Here is a 21,522-nt window from a genome sequence, read left to right as displayed (position 1 = left end):
GGAAATGGTTTCAGTTTTTCACCATTGAGAACGATGTTGGCTGTGGGTTTGTCACATATGTCCTTTATTATGTTCAGGTAAGTTCCCTCTATGTCTACTTTCTGGAGGGTTTTTATCATAAATGGGTGTTGAATTTATCGAAAGCTTTCTCTGCATCTATTGAGATGACCATATGGTTTTTCTCCTTGAATTTGTTAATATGGTGTATCACATTGATTGATTTGCGTATATTGAAGAATCTTTGCATTCCTGGGATAAACCCCACTTGATCATGGTGTATGATCCTTTTAATGTGCTGTTGGATTCTGTTTGCTAGTATTTTGTTGAGGATTTTTGCATCTATGTTCATCAGTGATATTGGCCTGTAGTTTTCTTTCTTTGTGACATCTTTGTCTGGTTTTGGTATCAGGGTGATGGTGGCCTTGTAGAATGAGTTTGGGAGTGTACCTCCCTCTGCTATATTTTGGAAGAGTTTGAGAAGGATAGGTGTTAGCTCTTCTCTAAATGTTTGATAGAGTATGCCTGTGAAGCCATCGGGTCCTGGGCTTTTGTTTGTTGGAAGATTTTTAATCACAGTTTCAATTTCAGTGCTTGTGATTGGTCTGTTCATATTTTCTATTTCTTCCTGGTTCAGTCTTGGAAGGTTGTGCATTTCTAAGAATTTGTCCATTTCTTCCAGGTTGTCCATTTTACTGGCATATAGTTGCTTGCAGTAATCTCTCATGATCCTTTGTATTTCTGCAGTGTCAGTTGTTACTTCTTTTTGATTTCTATTTCTCTTGATTTGAGTCTTCTCCCTTTTTTTCTTGATGAGTCTGGCTAATGGTTTATCAATTTTGTTTATCTTCTTAAAGAACCAACTTTTAGTTTTATTGATCTTTGCTATCGTTTTCTTCATTTCTTTTTCATTTATTTCGGATCTGATCTTTATGATTTCTTTCCTTCTTCTACCTTTGGGTTTTTTTTTTTCTTCTTTCTCTAATTGCTTTAGGTGTAAGGTTAGGTTGTTTATTTGAGATGTTTCTTGTGTCTTAAGGTAGGACTGTATTGCTATAAACTTCCCTCTTAGAACTGCTTTTACTGCAGCCCATAGGTTTTGTGTCTTCGCATTTTCATCATCATTTGTTTCTAGGTATTTTTTGATTTCCTCTTTCATTTCTTCAGTGATCACTTCATTATTAAGTAGTGTATTGTTTAGCTTCCATGTGTTTGTATTTTTTACAGACTTTTTCCTGTAATTGATATCTAGTCACATAGCACTGTGGTCGGACAAGATACCTGATACGATTTCAATTTTCTTAAATTTACCAAGGCTTGATTTGTGACCCAAGATATGATCTATCCTGGAGAATGTTCCATGAGCACTTGAGAAGAAAGTGTATTCTGTTGTTTTTGGATGGAATGTCCTGTAAATATCAATTAAGTCCATCTTGTTTAATGTATCATTTAAAGCTTGTGTTTCCTTATTTATTTTTATTTTGGATGATCTGTCCATTGGTGAAACTGGGGTGTTAAAGTCCCTACTATGATTGTGTTACTGTCGATTTCCCCTTTTATGGCCGTTAGTATTTGCCTTATGTACTGACGTGCTCCTACGTTGGGTGCATAAATATTTACAATTGTTATATCTTCTTCTTAGATTGATCCCTTGATCATTATGTAGTGTCCTTCTTTTTCTCTTGTAACAGTCTTTGTTTTAAAGTCTATTTTGTCTGATATGAGAATTGCTACTGCAGCTTTCTTTTGATTTCCATTTGCATGGAATATCTTTTTCCATCCCCTCACTTTCAGTCTGTATGTGTCCCTAGGTCTGAAGTGGGTTTCTTGTAGACAGCATATATATGGGTCTTGTTTTTGTATCCATTCAGCCAGTCTATGTCTTTTGGTTGGAGCATTTAATCCATTTACATTTAAGGTAATTATCGATATGTATGTTCCTATTCCCATTTTCTTAATTGTTTAGGGTTTGTTATTGTAGGTCTTTTCTTTCTCTTGTGTTTATACCACATATTCTTAATCCATTCATCTGTTGATGGACACTTAGGTTGCTACCATATCTTGGCAAGTGTAAATAATGCTACTATGAACACTGGGGTGCATGTATCTTTTTGAACACCACATTAACAAACTGAAAAAGAAAAACCATATGATCATCTTGATAGATGCAGAAAAAGCTTTTCACAAAAGTCAACACCCATTTAGAATAAAAACTCTGCAGAAAGTGGGCATAGAGGGACCATACCGCAACATAATAAAGGCTATATATGACAAACCCACAGCTAAAATCATACTCAACGGTGATAAGCTGAAAGCATTTCCATGAAGATCAATAGTAAGACAAGGATGTCCATTCTCACCACTTTTTTCAACATAGTATTGAAGTCCTAGCCACAGCAATCAGATAAGAAAAAGAAATAAAAGGAATACAAATTGGAAAGGAAGAATGAAAACTGTCACTATTGGGAGATGACATGACACTATGGATGAAAGCGAGCAGGACCCTGTGGGACCCTCCCAGGTACAAGTCCTTTTCATGCCCCCTGTTTCTTGTTTGTAGGAAATAGGCTTCATTCAGCCTCCTGACACTCCCTGAGTTCCAAAGGGCAGATTCAAACAGTTGCTAATCAGGGAAGGAAGGGAATGTAGAAACAAAGGAGGAATAGTCAAGAAACAGCTGTGCAGCAATAAAGCAGGGTCCTGATGCCTCCTAAAGGAATATACATAAAAATACCTTTGAGTTCTCCTACAGGAACTAAGGCCCCCACCCAGGTGGAGGATGGTCACTTCAGGCTGAGCAGAAGATTCTTGGAATACCACCCTGTTACCTCACCACCAACCAATCAGAAGAGAGTGTGCACACAGGAGAAGATAACAAGACTCTGATCACCTCCTAAATTATTCTCCTTTTAAAAACTTTCATGGTCAAGCAGAATCTTCAGAGTTGGTTTTTGGACACAAGTCTACCTTCTCCCCAGGTTGCTAGCCTCCTGAATAAAGCAACCTTTCTTTTCCAACCAATACTTTTCTCTCAAGTACTGGCCTTCAAACAGTGAGCAGCTGAACCTAAGTTCGGCAACACAGATAGGAAATCCTAAAGATGTAACCAGAAACTACTAGAGCTCACCAACAAATTCAGTAAAGTTGCAGGATACTAAATTAATATACAGAAATCTGTTGAATTTCTACACACTAACATTAAACTATTTGAAAGAGAAATTAAGGAAACAATCCCATTTACCATCACATCAAAAAGAATAAGATATCTAGGAATAAACCTACCCAAGGAGGTAAAGGACCCGTACTCAGAAAACTATAAGACACTGATGAAAGAAACTGAACAACACAAACAGAAGGAAAGATATACTGTGTTCTTGGATTGGAAGAATTCATACTGTTAAAATGGCCATACTAACCAAGGCAATCTACAGATTCAATGCAAACCCTATCAAAATACCAATGGCATTTTTCACAGAACTAGATTAAATAATCTTAAAAATTGTATGGAAACACAAAAAGACCCAAATAGCCAAAAGAGTCGTGAGAAAGAAGAACAGAGATGGAGGAATCACGTGCCCTCACTTCAGGCTACACTACAAAGCTCCTGTAATTAAAACAGTATGACACTGGCACAAAAACAGACAATAGATCAATGGAACAGAATAGGAAGCCCAGAAATAAACCCACACATTTATGGTTAATTAATCTACAACAAAGGAGGCAAGAATATACAGTGGAGAAAGACAGTCTCTTTAGTAAGTTATGCTGGGAAAACTGGAGAGCTACATGTAAAATAATGAAATTAGAACATTCTCTAACACCATACACAAAAATAAACTCAAAATGGATTAAGACCTAAATGCAAAACCAGAAACCATAAAACTCCTAGAAGAAAACATAGGCAGAACATTCTTTGAAATAAATCATAGCAATATTTTTTTTGATCAGTCTCCTAAAGCAAAAGAAATAAAAGCAAAAATAAAAAAATGGGACCTAATTAAACTTAAAACCTTTTTGCACAGCAAAAACAAAACGACAGGGACTTCCCTCGTGGCAAAGTGGCTAGGAATCCACCTGCCAATGCAGGGTACACGGGGGTTTGAGCCCTGGTCCAGGAAGATCCCACTTGCCGAGCCCATGCGCCACAACTACTGAGCCTGGGTTCTAGAGCCCACGAGCTGCAACTTCTGAAGCCCACGTGCCTACATCCCGTGCTCTGCCACAAGAGAAGCTACCGCACCACAATGAGGAGTAGCTCCCGCTTGCTACAACTAGAGAAAGCCTGTTTATTAATAAATAAATTAATTAATTAATTAAAAAACAAAACTAAACAAAAAACCCCAAAAAGACAACTTCATTGAATGAATGGGAGAAAATTTTGTAAATGATATGACTGATAAGGGGTTAATATCCAAAATATATAAACAGTTCATACAACTCAACATCAAAAAAGCAAACACCCCAATTAAAAAATGGGCAGAAGACCTGAATAGACATTTTTCCAAAGAGGATATGAAGATGGCCAACAGACACAATAAAGGATGCTCAACATCACTAATAATCAGGGAAATGCAAATCAAAACCACAATGAAATACCGCCTTACATCTGTCAGAACAGCTACCATCAAAACGAACACAAATAACAAATGTTGCTGAGGATGTGGAGAAAAGGGTACCCTCATACACTGTTGGTGGGAATGTAAATTGGTGCAGCCACTGTGGAGAACACTACGGGGGGGTTCTCAAAAAACTAAAACTAGAACTACCATATGACCCAGCAATTCCACTCCTGGATATATATCTGGAAAAAAAAGCAACAAAACACTAATTCGAAAAGATACATGCATCTGCTTACATTTTTTAAAAAACCCTAATTTTGAATGGAGAAATATTCCCATTGAGAGAGGAACCATAATTTATTTATTTAAGTGGATTCCAATTTTCACTGTAATGAACAATGTTTTGGCAAATAAAATCATTACACATAAAGCCCTGTATATTTCAGGACAGATTTCTTTTGTTTTGTTTTTTTAAAGTTTTAATTTTTAATTTATTTTTGGCTGTTCGGTCTTCGTTGCTGCGTGAGGGCTTTCTCTAGTTGTGGCGAGCGGGGTCTACTCTTCATTGCAGTGCGCGGGCTTCTCCTTGCGGTGGCTTCTCTTGCTGTGGAGCACGGGCTCTAGGCGCGCGGGTTTCAGTAGTTGTGGAATGTGGTTTCTAGAGCGCAGGCTCAGTAGTTGTGGCACAGGGGCTTACGTGCTCTGCGGCATGTGGGATCTTCCCAGACCAGGGATCAAACCCGTGTCCCCTGCATTGGCAGGTGGATTCTTTTTTTTTTTTTTTTTTTTTTTTTTTTTTTCAGTACGCGGGCCTCTCACTGTTGTGGCCTCTCCCGTTGCGGAGCACAGGCTCAGTGGCCATGGCTCACAGGCGCAGCCGCTCCACGGCATGTGGGATCTTCCCGGACCGGGGCACGAACCCGTGTCCCCTGCATCGGCAGGCGGACTCTCAACCCCTGCGCCACCAGGGAAGCCCTGGCAGGTGGATTCTTATCCACTGCGCCACCAGGGAAGTCCCCAGGACAGATTTCTAAAAGTACATTACATGTTTAAAGGTCCTTGGTATATACTGTCAAACTGCCCTGTAGAAAGTTCATTACAAATTTAAAATGCAACTAGCAGAGGATAAAAGAGCCTATATGTGAAACAATTTAACAACTGAAAAATGCCATGTTATTGTTCTAGTTTGAATTTATTTGAATACTAGGAAAGGCTAATTTTATTTTCTTATGACTGTACCATTAAAATTTCTTCTGATGAAAAGCTATTACATTTTGTGCTTTATAAGATATTTCTTACAAATATTTCTTTACAGGTTGTTAAATGCTTTTTTAAAAATTAAAAACAAATTTTTTATTGTGGTAACATATATATAACATAATATTGCAATTTTAAGTGTACAGTTCAGCAGCATTAGTTACATTTACAGTGTTGTTAAACTATCACGACTATGTATCCCCAAAACTTTTTCATCACTCCAAAGAGAAATTCTATACTCATTAAGCAGTAACTCTCTAATCTACTTTCTGTCTCTCCCAATATGCTTATTAAAGATATTTCATTTAAGTGGAATTATTCAATATTTGTCCTTTGTACCTGGCTTATCTCACTTAGCAAGTTGTTTCTATGGCTCATCCATGTTGTAGCAGCTAACAAAATTTCATCTTTTATGGCTGAATAATATTCCATTGTGCCTAAAGCACATTTTGTTTATCCATCTGTTCATGGCCATTTGGATTGTTTCCACCTTTTGTCTACTGGGAGTAATGCTACAATGAACATTGGCATACCAGTATCTGTTTGAGTGTCCGTTTTCAATTTTAGTGGGATATACCTAGGTGTGGAATTGCTGGGTCATATAAAAATTCTATAGTTAACTTTTTGAGGAATATTCCAATCCTTTGGGCTTCCCTGGTGGCACAGCGGTTGAGAATCCGCCTGCCAATGCAGGGGATACGAGTTCGATTCCTGGTCCAGGAAGATCCCACATGCCGTGGAGCAACTAAGCCCTTGCACCACAACTACTGAGCCTTTGCTCTAGAGCCAGTGAACCACAACTACTGAGCTCATGTGCTACAACTGAAGCCCATGTGCCTAGAGCCCTTGCTCCACAACAAGAAAAGCCACCACGATGAGAAGCCCGTGCACCGCAACGAAGAGTAGCCCTCGCTCGCCCCAACTAGAGAAAGCCCGCACACAGCAAGGAAGACCCAACACAGCCAAAAATAAATAAATAAAATAAATAAAAATTTTTTAAAAACCCTCAAACTATTAAAAAAATTTCAATGCTTTTAATTTTACTTTTTTTTAAAAGTTTACCTAGGAACTCAATTTAAAAATGGACAAAGGATCTGAATAAACATGTCTCCAAAGAAGATATACAAGTGGCAAATAAGCACATGAAAAGACACTCAACAGGACTTCCCTGGTGGCGCAGGGGTTAAGAATCCACCTGCCGGGCTTCCCTGGTGGCGCAGTGGTTGAGAGTCCGCCTGCCGATGCAGGGGATGCGGATTCGTGCCCCGGTCCAGGAAGATCCCACATGCCGAGGAGCGGCTGGGACCGTGAGCCATGGCTGCTGAGCCTGCGCGTCCGGAGCCTGTGCTCCGCAACAGGAGAGGCCACAGCAGTAAGAGGCCCGCGTACCGCAAAAAAAAAAAAAAAAAAAGAATCCACCTGCCAATGCAGGGGACAAGGGTTCGAGCCCTAGCCCAGGAAGAACCGATATGCTGCAGAGCAACTAAACCCGTGCGTCACAACTACTGAGCTTGTGCTCTAGAGCCCGCGATCCACAACTACTGAGCCCACATGCCACAACTACTGAAGTCTGCGCGCCTGGAGCCCATGCTCCGCAACAAAAGAAGCCACCACAATGAGAAGACCCCACACTGTAACAAAGAGTAGCCCCCGCTCACTGCAACTAGAGAAAGCCTGTGGGTCAGCAACAAAGATCCAATGTAGCCAAAAATAAATAAATAAATTTATTAAGAAAAAAGATACTCAACATTATTAGTCATCAGGGAACTGGAAGTCAAACCACAATGAGGTATCACTCCACACCCACTAGGATGGCTATAATCAAAAAGGTGTATAATAACAGGTATTGGTGAGGATATCAAGATGCTGGAGCCCTCATACATTGTGGGTGGGGATGTAAAATGGTGCAGCCAAATAGTTCGACAGTTCCTCAAAAGGTTAAACATAGAGGTACTATATGACCCAGCATTTCCACTTCTCAGTAAATACCCAAGAGAAATGAAAATATATGTATACACAAAAATGTGTACATGAATGTTCATAGGAGCATTATTTAAACAGCCAAAAAGTAGAAACAATCCAAATGCCCATCAACTCATAAATGAGTAACCAAAATGTGGTATATCCATGTGAGAGAATATTATTCAACCATAAAAAGGAATGAAGTACTGCTATATGGTACAACATGGATGAACCCTGACAACATTATGCTAAGTGAAAGAAGTCAGTCACAAAAGGCCACATAATATATGAATCCATTTATATGAAATGTCCAGAATAGGCAGATCTATATAACTAGAAAATGTATTAGTGGTTCTGAGGAGCTGAGGGCAAAGAGGGATGGACAGTGACTGTTGATGGGTATGGAGTTTCCTTTTGGGGTGATGAAAATGTCTTGAAATTAGACAGCATGTGATGGTTGCAGAATTCTAAATAAACTAAAAATCACTGAATCGTACACTTTAAAAGGATAAATTTCCTGATATATGAACTAGATCTCAATAAAACTGTGTTTTTTAAAAAGCATTTGTGTGAGAGAAAAACTCTTTGGAAACATGGGATCCATGGAGACAGAAAGTATTATTAAAGGAAGCCTTTGATAGTGGTAACTGCCGCTTAGAAGTGAAATTTATAAGGAATTACTTCTTGTTCTATCCAAATTGCAAATTATACTTTTACTCTGTATGTTAATAAATCCAAAGCAATTATATTATGATGTACCACCCACAAGTATGGTGTTAGTTAATTTGCATGTTCTCATTACAATTATTTATTTGCATTAGGTATAAGGCAACCTGAACTAAATTTATCCACCATGATTCCATACTTCATCACTTTAGTAAAGATCTATCCCAACAAAAACACTTAAAACAAATGTTAATAGAAGAAATCTATGAAGGGACACATTTTCAAAGGACAACGAAGATATGAGATGGTATTTGATGTAATGCTAGTTACTGGGAATACTTGCTATATCTGGCATATTTATTTACTCATTAAAACTATTCATTTACATTTTCCAATCAGCGTATGAGACCAAATTTTACTAATGTCTCTAAGTTGCTTGGAATTTTAATAATGCTATGCCCAAGTAAATTTTATTTTAAAATCAAATTCTAATATAGTGCAAAATGTTAAATGAATTCACAGCCATCACTGCAGTTCTAATTGCATGCTTTATCTAAAGACTGGAGAAGATTGTGCTAAATTATATGGAACCAACTAGTGCTCACTGTTTAGGCTATCCATTAACTGCCAGTCAAACTAATAACAGCAATCTCTTCCCTAATTTTCATGGTGCAGCTGTTTATAGAATATCCTGGGCGTGTTCACTTCAATAGATACATAATAATGCAGACATTCACAATGAAAGCTGTATTTTTTTGTTTTCAAATTTCCCTATGGACTGTACATTTTTTCTACCTTGCATATTCAACCACTTTCTTAAACTAACTGCTTTAAACAATCAGTAAATAAACTTAATTGCTATATTGTGGTTTTAAATTTAAAATCTACACTCCAAAGCCCAAAATCCAGGAAGACAAACCAAAAAAGAAAAAGGAAAGAAAGAAAGAAAAAAAGCCTAAAATACAAAACTCCTTTGTTCTTTTAAACTGCAATACAGAAAATCTCCAGCAGAGACTGGTTATTTCTTTCCATGTGATTTACCAAGGAATGCCTATGTGACATTTATACTGACTTTCCTGTAATGATCTTTGAAAGTTAAATAGATATTAATTTCATCAGCACTAACCAACCAGAATATTTACCATTTCTAAGTATTGATACATGACTCAGGCATTTCAATTACTCAATGCAGAAGATACACAAAATTATTTTTTTGTAATACTGTATACCAAAAATTCAGTTTTTTAGAACATTAATTTAAAAAAAGCTAAACTTATTGATCTGTATCAGTGGTTGCCAGTGTTTTGGATTTCAAGAAATTAAAAAATTAAGCAGACCTCAATTTGTTAAGGAAAAACATTATGAAAGAAAGGACATCCTAACACTAGAAAAATAGGGCATGCTTTAAACTGATACAGAATAAAGGGCATCCTTTAAATTGATAAGATTTAGCATTAATAAAACCTTATGTCAGTCTACTTATTTTTCTCACTTTGGCAAATACTACCAAAAACTTTGACACAGCCTAGCAACTGGGAACCACGCGTCCATATTCCATAAGCCTAAAAACATTGTTTAGATCACCTTTGCAACTATATAAATTCAACAAGCCTTCAAAAGCAACAACTTACAATTCCTGCCTAAGCCTTCTTATCTTGGCCTTAGCATCTGCCAGTTCCACTGACAAATGTTGTCGACTTTCTGTTCGCTTCATGCCTGGAGAACCACAAGGTGACTGTGCAGATGAAGAGGCATGGGGTGGAAAATGAAGACCATCCCGCTCTTCAGAGAGTTCAACGATAGTCTAAGGAAATAGAGAAATAAATCACAGAATCACTTTTAGTATTTTACGTATCAGAGAACCAAACACATCAAAACTAGTCACTAAGTCTAAGTATTATACTGCAACATCAAAAAAGAATTCTTTGGTCAAAAATAACTTTGTCATATTTAGCTGTCATTTTTTTAAGTTTTATTCAACAGTAGATGGATGAGCTATTTAGTAGATAACACAAGAACAAGACTTAATACTTCTTTCCCTTCCCAGTGTTTTAACAAAAAAAAGTAAATTGTGGTAAAATAAGAACAGATAGCAACTGTTGGAAAGGCATAAAAGACTTGTTGACATAGTAAAGAAATTAACTCAAGAGTGATGTGTCTATAATTGTGCTGTCCAACATGGTAACCAGTAGCACAAGTGGCTAATCTCAAAGTTAAAGAGTTAAAAATACAGTTCCTTAGTCACATTAGCCACACTTCAAGAGCACAACAGCCGCAAGTAGCTAGTGGTTACCGCACTGGACAGTGCAGAATTACAATCTTGCCATTCTTGCAGAATTGGACAACACTCCTCTAGAATTGTAAATAGAAACCTCAGAGGGACCTAAAAAAAACCTCAGAAGTTTAGTTCAACCTCTTAATTCTGCAGCTAAGGTAACTGAGGCACAGAGACTGATTTGCCCATGATCTCACAACTAGTTCATAGCAATGCCAAGACTCCAGACCAGTCTCTTCACTCCATACCCTATGCTGTCTCTTACAATGCTAGTTCTAATCTGCTTCCCATCTCAAAGCTTAACTTTATTCCTTTCTCTAGAGACCCACCATGGGACACAAATCTTCTATTTATCCTAAATCTGAACTTTAAGGGCTATTTAACCTACATGTATCTCAATCATATTCCTCCATTCCCCTAATTTTCCTCTTATTGGAAAATTCTCTTATTCTAAACCACTTTCTCAGATTTTCTTTCAAACTTCCCAGGCAAACAGAAATTGTCTTTGGTAGACATTTCATCTGTCCTTCTGCTCCAGATGGAATGGGTAGAGTTACACCTCAGGAACATGAAATCACCATCCTCACTTTGTCTCTCATCACCAAGTCTTACAATGCCCTCATTGAATCATTACTTTTCTTCTTCTTTTTTTAAACCACCCATCAGAATTCATTTCTTCATCCTTGCAATACATTTGAGCACAAATCAAGGTCTGTCCAACTACTGCTTTCACAGATTCCAGTATTCCTACTGATAAACCTCAGAATATGACCTCCCAGTTCCCTTTCTCTCTACAACTCCACATCCACTTCCAATCCAATACATACAGGCTTCTCCAGTGAAAGAACTATTCCTCTCTTGCACCATATCACCATTCCTATGCCTGAACCTCTAATCACTCAGTTCCCCCTTTTTGCCCAGTCAAATATATTATTCTTGGTTACCCTAGAGTTTCTACTCAGCCTGGAACTAAAATTAGGCTGTTAAATGTCACCCTTACTTTCTAATTTAACACCACCATGCCATCCTTTTTTTTTTTTTTTTTTTGCGGTATGCGGGTCTTCTCACCACTGTGGCCTCTCCCGCTGCAGAGCACAGGCTCCGGACACGCAGGCTCAGCGGCCATGGCTCACGGGCCCAGCCACTCCGCGGCATGTGGGATCTTCCCGGACCGGGGCACGAACCCGTGTCCCCTGCATCGGCAGGCGGACTCTCAACCACTGCGCCACCAGGGAAGCCCACCATGCCATTCTTTGACCATGGCTCACTCTTTGAGGAAGAAACAAAAGGGAACTAATATTTATAGAATCCCTAGCTAGGGGATTTTCCAACAAGATCTTAACCAATACTATAATTGGCAATAGAGGCTTTACATCTATTTTAGACATAAGGAAACTGAGGTGCATATAGATTAAATAACTTAACCAAAGTTACACATCTAATGGTTAGGTATAACAGGAGTTCAAATTCAAGTCTGACTCAAACACTATGTCATTTTCCTTACCTACCATCAGTTTTTCTATTTCTGCTCCAAGGTGATAAAGAACTCTAAAAAACAAAACAAACCAAAAAAAATATACAGCCCTACTACAGAAATTGCCATCCACTTTCAATTAAGCTCTTTCCAATGCCCATCAATTCGTTTATTGAAAATCTTGATGATTTCCTGGCAAAATTTTCCCACAATGGCTGTTGTAAATATATTCCCTTTTCTCTACATAAGCCCCCAACTACAAACTGCTATCATCACTTCCAACAAATGACCCCTTCTCCAACTGTCAAAGAAACAAAACCACCTGTGATAAACTCCTCCGTTTTTATGCATCTCTTATTCCCAACATATATTCCTTACTTCTATAACATTTTCAATTTCTCTCTTCCTATTGGTTTTTTCTCCTTGTTCTTCAAAGACATACAAGTTTCTACTATCTAAGGGGGAAAAAATCACATTTTTCCTTTACTATCCTTCTACTATTTCTCTTTCAGTGCTACTTTTTGAAGGGTGGTTTGTTCACTGACATTACTTCATCTTGTCCATCTACCCAGTATGTCCAGCCCAACTTCCCTGTCTCTGTGAAGGGAGAGACAGTAACTCTGTGAACAGTGTTACTAATTTCCATAGTAGCCCAAGCTCAAACTTCACAGAATCAACTTTTATCTGTATATTTTCTTACCGTCTCAATTATCTTTAATCTTGCCTTCTAACATCTCCTGTCTTTAACAATAACACCTGCACACAGTATTAACTAAATCTCTCTTTCATGAACAAACTAGAACTTAATTTTATGCTGTCTTACAATTTTTCATTTACAATGTTTTTTTTTTTAATAAACCAGATACAATCTTTCTTATGCTTCCTTGGTATCCCTGATGTTATCCACCATAGTAGTGTGCACAAAAAGAGCTGCTCAAAAATATTTAACTGAATGATTCACAAAACGGAAAACTCAAGAAAAGTACTGAAGACACATATTACGTTTGAAATTAGCAGGTGGTGAAATTAAAGTATCAAGAACTTCCAGATGCCAACAAACAGAGCACAAAAGATCTATGGGCTGCAAAATATTTTTTAAAGAGAAAGAAACCTGGTATTGAGAAGTAAGAGTATCCACAGATATTTTCCATTAAAGATTATGTAGACATTTTGACTTTTCTCTAATAGTGGTAGTTTCTTGAGCTCAAGAACTCCAAACATTTTCAAAAAATCTGACAGGAAATGTTATTAAGGCATACCTTTAATTTCTAAAGCCTTCTCTGATTCTTCCGATCCTAGACATTCCACTAATGGTTGCAAGTAATATCTTCCTCCTTTAAATTCCTATAGTATTTTTTTAGATATTTTTTAGATATATGTCTTTTTTGGTACTTGTCACTTTCAAATTTTTATTACAGTTAATTCGTTTATTAAAATAATTTCCCTATTAGATTGTAACAATATTTGGTTCTTTTTTGAAAGTTTGTCAGTTTGTTGCTCCCACATACTCTAGCACAAGATCTTGCAAAAAGCAGGTATTTATTAATATATGTTGAAGAATGAACATAAAAAGATACAACAATGCTAAAAAAATTCTGGTGACAATAATTCTACTTATAGAACTCGTCATTAAGGAAAAGAATCAGAGATGTGTTCAGCACAATCACAGATTTAGGCAAAGGTGTTATAAAGGTTAGGGACACAAGCGTTGGAGTTAGAATGGACAAGTTACCTAACTTCTCTGAACTTGAGAATCTTCATCTATAAAATGGGGTTATTGCGCAGACTTACTAAGATAGTATACAATAAACTTATAACACAAAGCTTGGCATAAACAGTGACGATAAATATTTGGTTTTTGGTAAAGGGAGAGGACTGAAGAGATTCTTGTTTCATAGCATTAAGAACAAAAAAATGAAGGGTAATTAAAAACAGGGCGACCAAATTATATTTTCTAGATCGAAGTGAAACAATTATTACAAAAGATCAATAAAAACAGAAAAAAGGGCTCTCTGTTCTGACAAGGGGGAGCATCCCCTGTGGATAGCCTGCGGCTCCCAATTCTTGCCATGCCAGCAAGTGGAGGATTTAAGTGCCTTTAGATGCCCACTTCAACTCCCAGTGTGAGTACTACTGCTCGCCAGGATACACACTGAAATGGGAGCGGACAACAAAGCCTGGAGCAGCCGACCAGCCTGTGATGATATGGAATCTCCCAGAATCAAGTGCCCAAGTATGAAAGAACACATTTCTGATCCTAATAAGCTGACAGTCCTCAGTGTCCTGGGAGATACCCGAGGGAACAGACACAGCAAACAACATTCTACTGATGTTATTCTAAAAGCCCTCCCCGCCAGACTCAAATTTTCCTGAAGGAGATCACAAGATACAGTACATAGTCTATGACAGAGCTGAGAACAAGGGGATCTGCAAATTTCTAGTTAAAGTCAGAGTCAGATGCTGCGACAAAATTCAACGTCCCAGGGAACAGTTACATGAAATGTCTAGCAGCAATAGTTATGGAGCCACTTGCAAGTTGTCCTGCGTTGGTGGCCACAAGCCACAGGGTAGCCCTGCCTGAGTTTGTCAATTCAGTCTGGCTTGGTCTGGCATGGAGCCCACCTGTGTAACCATGAATATCAATGTGGGCATCAGAACAGCAGTCTTATGACTTCTGGATCGGTTTTATGAGAAAAGGAGACTCCTCACTGTGTCCACACCCATAGCCCCAAATCTCTACTGGCTGCCGCAAGAAATGCTACAGCAAGCACAGTGTGACCTGGATCTTCAACACATCATCTTGTGCTGGCAGGCCATGTTCCCGACCCTCACTGGCAGGATAGGAACAAAGATTATGCCTCCAGCACTAGCTCTGCAGTCCAGGCAGAATCCCATTCTATTCCTTCACTATGGTGCTAGCGGATAAGCACAGCACGGACAAGGAGCGCTATGTCTCCCTGGTGACGCCTGTGGCCCTTTTCAGCCTGACTGACACTTTCCCCTTGGGAAAAGAGGAGATGGTCCTGCAAGCTGAAGTGGGCCAGATCTGTAACACCTGATGGGATGGCTCTTCTCTCCACAATTCTCTTTCTACATAGTGCTGTGTACACAGAAAGGCCTTAAAAATATCTTTAATGTGCAGATTTTTATTTGTTATTTTTAAAGCCTATTTTATTATAAGCTTTCTCTGCACTTAAAAATTAGCACCAAGCTATCTGTACTTTGAAGTGCTCCAAAAAATATGAATATGATATTTACTCTTTCTCTCTTTACTCCATCATGGCTAGTTAATTTTGTAGAGAAATTAGAAACCACAGCCATAAACATTGCTCCCAATATGCTATTCAGTGTGATACATAACTTTCTCCTATTTTGTTTTTTTATATAAAATTAATTAATAAAATATTTTGGAAGAAAAAAGCAGAAAAAAGTTAAAGGGAAAATGTTAATAAGAACTTGTTTCAATCCAATTGAATGATACCGAATTATTATATTTACATACTGTATTTACATGTGTCTAATATTTTTCACAATTATTTTTAATTATCTTTTCTAACTAGTCCACTGTTTATCCAAATTGAAGTTTTTTCCCCCCAGAGAAGTGAGTTTAAACCAGCTAGAAATTTGTTTTCCAAATACCTGAGGCAGGAGAATGTGACTACATTCTCCTGCCTCAGGTATTTAGAAAACATTTTTTTCCTTGTTAGAAAAACAAATTCAACTAAAATGCTTAATCAGGCAGGATAACAGATTTTTAAACGGTTTTTCAAACAATCATGCTATATAGTGTTTCACATTCCTTTTAGTTTTGACACAAATCATGTAATGACAAGTATTTTGTTTATATTTCTCCAAAATAACATCCTTCTTCACTCCATATTAATTATTTCATGTAAGTGAGATCAAACAACTTTTACATATCCATCAGTCATATGAAACCAAAGTACAGCTTTTTGGAAGTAATTCCTAAGAAGCTGGAAGACACCTTTTCAAAATACCTTTAATATCTTGAAACGCAAATAGAGAAATGTTATAGAAAATGGATAAAACAGTAAAAAGACACTAACATAAAAAATTATATAGCATATGGTTCAAAATATGGTTCAGATTGAAAATAAAGTAATCTAAATATCTCAGGGTAAGGATGATATATATTAGGGATGTTGTGCAACTCACTCTTTTCTTCCTGTGGTCTCACTGTCTTAGATTTTTAAAAAAATTTAGTTGTTGCTCTAAAATATTTACTTCCTATATTTTCTTCTCTTTTAATGCCTTAAGAAAAACTGAAAATTCCCATCAGAAATGAATATATTTTATAGTGATGTGAAAGTTTTTTGTTCCAAAAAAATCTTTAGAAATTTCGCCTATGTAGTCTTTCATTAGTCCCAAGAGTAATCAAATTCTCTATAAATAAGTTCAAATCATCTCTCTCATGTAAATGGAGCAAATAATCAAAGTTTTACATTCTCCAGAATGACAGAGTACTTTGGTCTGCTATTAAGAAAATATTACTCACCATCACATGCAGTAATGTCTAGACTCCTTTAAAAATTATAAGGCTGCTTTCAGAGAGTGCAGGCAAAAAATCTGGTGCAATTTTACTCTTTTTAAAAACCAAAGTACTCTCTTAAAGGAGTTTATAATAATTCTCTTTTCTAAAATCATATCTCATTACACTGACTACAAAAATATGAGACCTTTTGTGGGACATTTTATTCAGAACACCTGTTATTCTCCTTTTATTAACATTTATTTTTCCAATCTCAAAATGTGGCAATAAAACTACAAAATTAACCTTAAGCAAATTCTTCTACCTTGAAAAGGCAATGATTTTTCCACTTACATCAACGATATTTTTAGTTTCATACTTCTGTACTGTTGCCAGAACTATGGGGATGAGTTAAAAAACACAAGAACAAAATCAGAGTAATTTAAAAGGAAGGAGAAAAGAAAACCTAATTGCAATGTGTTTACTAGCAATTTGGGGCTCTTATGCAGCCTTTCTGGCTCCTGTGTTGCACAAAAGACATATAGTACTTTATTACCTGTCCCTAAGAAACGAAGTATCAATTCTGAAAAATCTCTGAAGTTTTTTGGAAAGTAAACTTTCCTAATATACTAAAAGAAATTTACAAACCTCCGAATGCTCATCTCTCTCATCTATAAGTCTTTTTAGATGCAATACCATGTTTTTCAAGAGTGGTTCTATTTCCTCCTGAGACATGTCAGTCACTTCCATCCATTGTAGATCAAACACATTTTCCTGATTATGGGTTACCTTTAGAGAGCAACCAAAGTAAACAATTTTTTAAATGGCTAATACTTAAAAATACATTTAATTTTAGTATAATATTAGCTTAAATACTATATATCCCATATAATAAAAATATGAAAAGCAAATATGATATCTTGAAATTAATGAATGATGAAAAGGCTTCTACTAAAATTATTTTTACTAAATGTAATCTTTAAATGAATTTAGTCAACTAAAAAATAAGATATTTAATTTCTTTATTTTTTATTTTTTGCCACACCGCGCAGCGCGTGGGATCTTAGTTCCCCAACCAGGGATCGAACCTGCACCCCCCCTGCATTGGGAGCACGGAGTCTTAACTACTGGACCACCAGGGAAGTCCCAAAAATAAAATACTTAATTCAAGACATTCTTAAGGGAAGGTAATACTAATAGGTCTGGCAACTGCTTTAACAAACTCAATTAATCTTTTCCTTAGATAAGACTAAGTTTATTGTACTTGAATTCAAAAGCAAAAGTTTTAATCCTGTAGGATATAGGTTATTGCACTTTTATACTTGAAAAGCTAAGTCTTTATAGATTCTGAAGAAGACACTGTCATAGAAACTTAGGAGAAAAGGACGCCCAGTATAAAGAGTTTTAAAAGAATGGAAAAGTTATATGAGTGAAATACTTATTTCTTGCTTTCCATTTCTCACTGTGATTCTGATATTTTGCTTTAACTTTTACAATAAACAGCAAAAATAACACTTTCAAGAATGGTGGCAAATTTAGTAACTTGCGGTACTCAGCATTTATTCAAAATCAAATACAAATCACAAAGCTAACAGAAACGAACATATATATGTATATATAAAGAGAAACTACCAACAAAACTGTATCTTGTAGAGTACTAATACACTTACTGCTGACAATATTACTGACCAGAAAGCGGGGCTGTTTGAATATTAACTAAGAGAAAAGATGATATATGGAACACAAAGTCATTTAAATAGAGAATATTTAAACACAACAATTCTCACTATTTAAAACTCTCTCCCTTTCCTTAGTTCTCTTTCTAATCAGCATGTAAAATTTAACATGCTGTAGTTCTAAAAACTCTAAAGTACGCAAGATTAAAAGCCCAAGACTAGACAGATGCAGAAATAGCAGCTTTTAAAAACAATCTTAACAAATAAATATTAGCTTCAATTATTTGACATTGTACACTATGTCCTCCATTTAGGTTTTTATATGGTGTTATAAATCACTAATGTGTTTATAATTCAAGTAATATCTTCAGTAGAAATTATGCTGTGCCCATTCACTAAAAAAAAAAATCACTGGAATCACATAATACTAATAGGTTAGTATTATCATCTTACCTCACTTTAGTTTTGTGCTTACCACTTTGTGCTGCTTCCATTTACTATACTATTCATGCTGTGATGTCTAATAAAGAAATATACGTTCCTCAAATAGCACTTTCTGCCTATATCCCTATGGATAAAGGCAACAGTACATCTGTAGTCAGCACTGTGCCACGTAGACGATAATTCATTTAAGAAACTATGTCTAAAGAAAAGAAGATAATTTTTCTAAAAGCAGAGTTCATCTATAATTGACTTTGATTTATTCTTGCTTAATCCATGATGGTATTTGGGGAGACATACAAATAAAACATACCACAAGCTTCATAAAAATACATAAAAATTGTATACAGATTATTACCTCTTGAATATGTGCGGCAACTGCTGCTTTTGTATCAAAATCTAAACCTTGAATTCTTTCAATAAATTCTTCTTTTTTCTGACACTAAGAGAAATGAATAAACCAATCATTCATACTTTATAGGGTATAGTTGTTAATATGTTGTAAATAACCAAAAATTCATTAAGCTAAAAAGCTTGGCTACATTTTGAACAGCACAATGAGGGTTTTGTTTTGCATTTAAATGATCTCTAATACACCTACCCTAATAGAAAGATAACAATTTAGAAATATTTATTTAAAAAGCAACATATTGAAAATCCATACCATTTTTACGCTGAAAAGTTTTAAGTTCTAAAGCGGGTAACCATTACACAAACCATCTAAGGTCAGTACAATATAATTAGGCTAACTTTACAAACAGAGAAGTAAAGAATCAAGAACTTGTTTCAGAGAGGATAAGTTACTTGCCAAAAAACACAGTGAGTCAGTGGCAGAATTCGGAATACAGCCAAAATGCTCAGTCAGTCTTTGCCTATCATCAAACAACACAGCCCTTTTTCTTGGAAAAAAAATTTTAAGCAATTTTTACTTCAGGCTTACAATTCATTCTCACATCTTCATCCTATCAATCTCAATAAAAGAAACCTACTTTTGTGGCCCAGTTCAACACATATAAGGTAATACAATAAATATTTGATTTGTTTCTAACACAAAGTTACCAGGGGCAAAATTTAAGAATGTATATACAAGTACACATGTATCAAGTGGAATAAAGGCAGCAATTATTTATTGTGTACCTTTTAAAAAACGTTATATAAACTAAAAATATTACAATGCAAACCTCATCTTTTTCTTTCCATTCAGTACTGAATAACAGTTTAACATGCATCTTACTCTCTGCCTCTTGTCTACCTCTCTTATACTGCAATCCAACTGCGTTTAACGGTATTCTTACAGCTACCAAATGAGAAGTGCATACAAAACAGACAGCACTGCCTTGTCTAGCTTAGTTGCATCTCTTGGGCCAATTACTGAACTACTAGTGAAGACACTATACTCAAAAAAGGAAACTTGGCTCTTTGGTCAGTAAGAAACTTAGCAAGGTTCTGATTTACACTCTACACATTTATTATATCATAACATTTTTTAAACAACTTTATTGGAGTATAATTGCTTTACAGTATTGTGTTAGTTTCTGCTGTATAACAAAGTGAATCAGCTATACGCATACGTATATCCCCATATCCCCTCCCTCCTGCATCTCCCTCTCACCCTCCTTATCCCACCTCTCTAGGTGGTCACAAAGCACCAAGCTGATCTCCCTGTGCCATGTGGCTGCTTCCCACTAGCTATCTATTCTACATTTGGTAGTGTATATATGTCAGTGCTACTCTCTCATTTCGTCCCAGCTTACCCTTCCCCCTCCCCGTGTCCTCAAGTCCATTCTCTACATCTGTGTCTTTACTCCTGTCCTGCCCCTAGGTTCATCAGAACCAGTTTTTTTTTTTAGATTCCATATATATGTTAGCATACAGTATTTGTTTTTCTCTTTCTGACTTACTTCACACTGTATGACAGACTCTAGGTCCAGGTCCATCCACTTCACTACAAATAACTCAGTTTTGTTTCTTTTTATGGCTGAGTAATATTTCATTGTATATATGTGCCACATCTTCTTTACCCATTCATCTGTCGATGGAAACCTAGGTTGCTTCCATGTCCTGGCCATTGTAAATAGAGCTGCAATGAACATTGTGGTACATGACTGTTTTTGAATTATGGTTTTCTCAGGGTATATGCCCAGCAGTGGGATTGCTCGGTCATATGGTATCTCTATTTTTAGGTTTTTAAGGAACATCCATGCTGTTCTCCATAGTGGCTGTATCAATTTACATTCCCACCAACAGTGCAAGAGGGTTCCCTTTTCTCCACACCCTCTCCAGCATTTATTCTTTGTACATTTTTTGATGATGGCCATTCTGACTGGTGTGAGGTGATACCTCACTGTAGTTTTGATTTGCATTTCTCTAATGATTAGTGTACATCATAATATTTTATTTCTACTTCCATAAAATTTAATTTAATTAAGCACATTTCTATCAGTGCAGAAAGTTCCTTATCCTATAAAAGCAAAATTATTAGGATGATATAGAAATTCAATGAAATTTAAAATTAAATTAAATTAATTTTAAATTAAATTTAAAATTAAATTATGAGAAATGTACAGTTCCCATCTATGACTAGGAAGTCAGAGTTTTGGAGGGATGTGATAAAAACTACCAGGTTTAAAAACAAGAATTTTTTTGGTCTAGTAAATAATATTTGACAGGCATAGTGAGAACAATTAAGAATGACTTTCGGGTAGTACATTTGTGGCATATATAAA

The 21,522-nt window shown here is 36.4% G+C and overlaps 1 protein-coding gene and 1 pseudogene across 11 annotated transcripts in view; one reads left to right on the top strand and one right to left on the bottom strand.

The window, feature by feature from the left end:
• The window catches only part of CCDC88A (coiled-coil domain containing 88A), a 195,642-nt gene that overhangs the window by 61,563 nt on the left and 112,557 nt on the right, over positions 1–21,522 (bottom strand). For all 11 annotated transcript variants that reach the window (XM_073791645.1, XM_033838528.2, XM_033838524.2 and 8 more), the window contains 3 exons: positions 19,155–19,238; positions 17,328–17,468; positions 10,073–10,245 (listed from right to left, as the gene is read on the bottom strand). In XM_073791645.1, the coding sequence (XP_073647746.1) occupies positions 10,073–10,245; positions 17,328–17,468; positions 19,155–19,238 (398 nt within the window). The remainder of the gene's footprint in view (positions 1–10,072; positions 10,246–17,327; positions 17,469–19,154; positions 19,239–21,522) is intronic.
• On the top strand, positions 14,260–15,249 carry LOC109551160 (sushi repeat-containing protein SRPX pseudogene; annotated as a pseudogene).

This window comes from Tursiops truncatus, chromosome 14 (genome assembly GCF_011762595.2).
Source record: "Tursiops truncatus isolate mTurTru1 chromosome 14, mTurTru1.mat.Y, whole genome shotgun sequence".
Taxonomy (NCBI): Eukaryota; Metazoa; Chordata; class Mammalia; order Artiodactyla; family Delphinidae; genus Tursiops; species Tursiops truncatus.
This window is presented reverse-complemented; position numbering and strand designations above follow the sequence as displayed.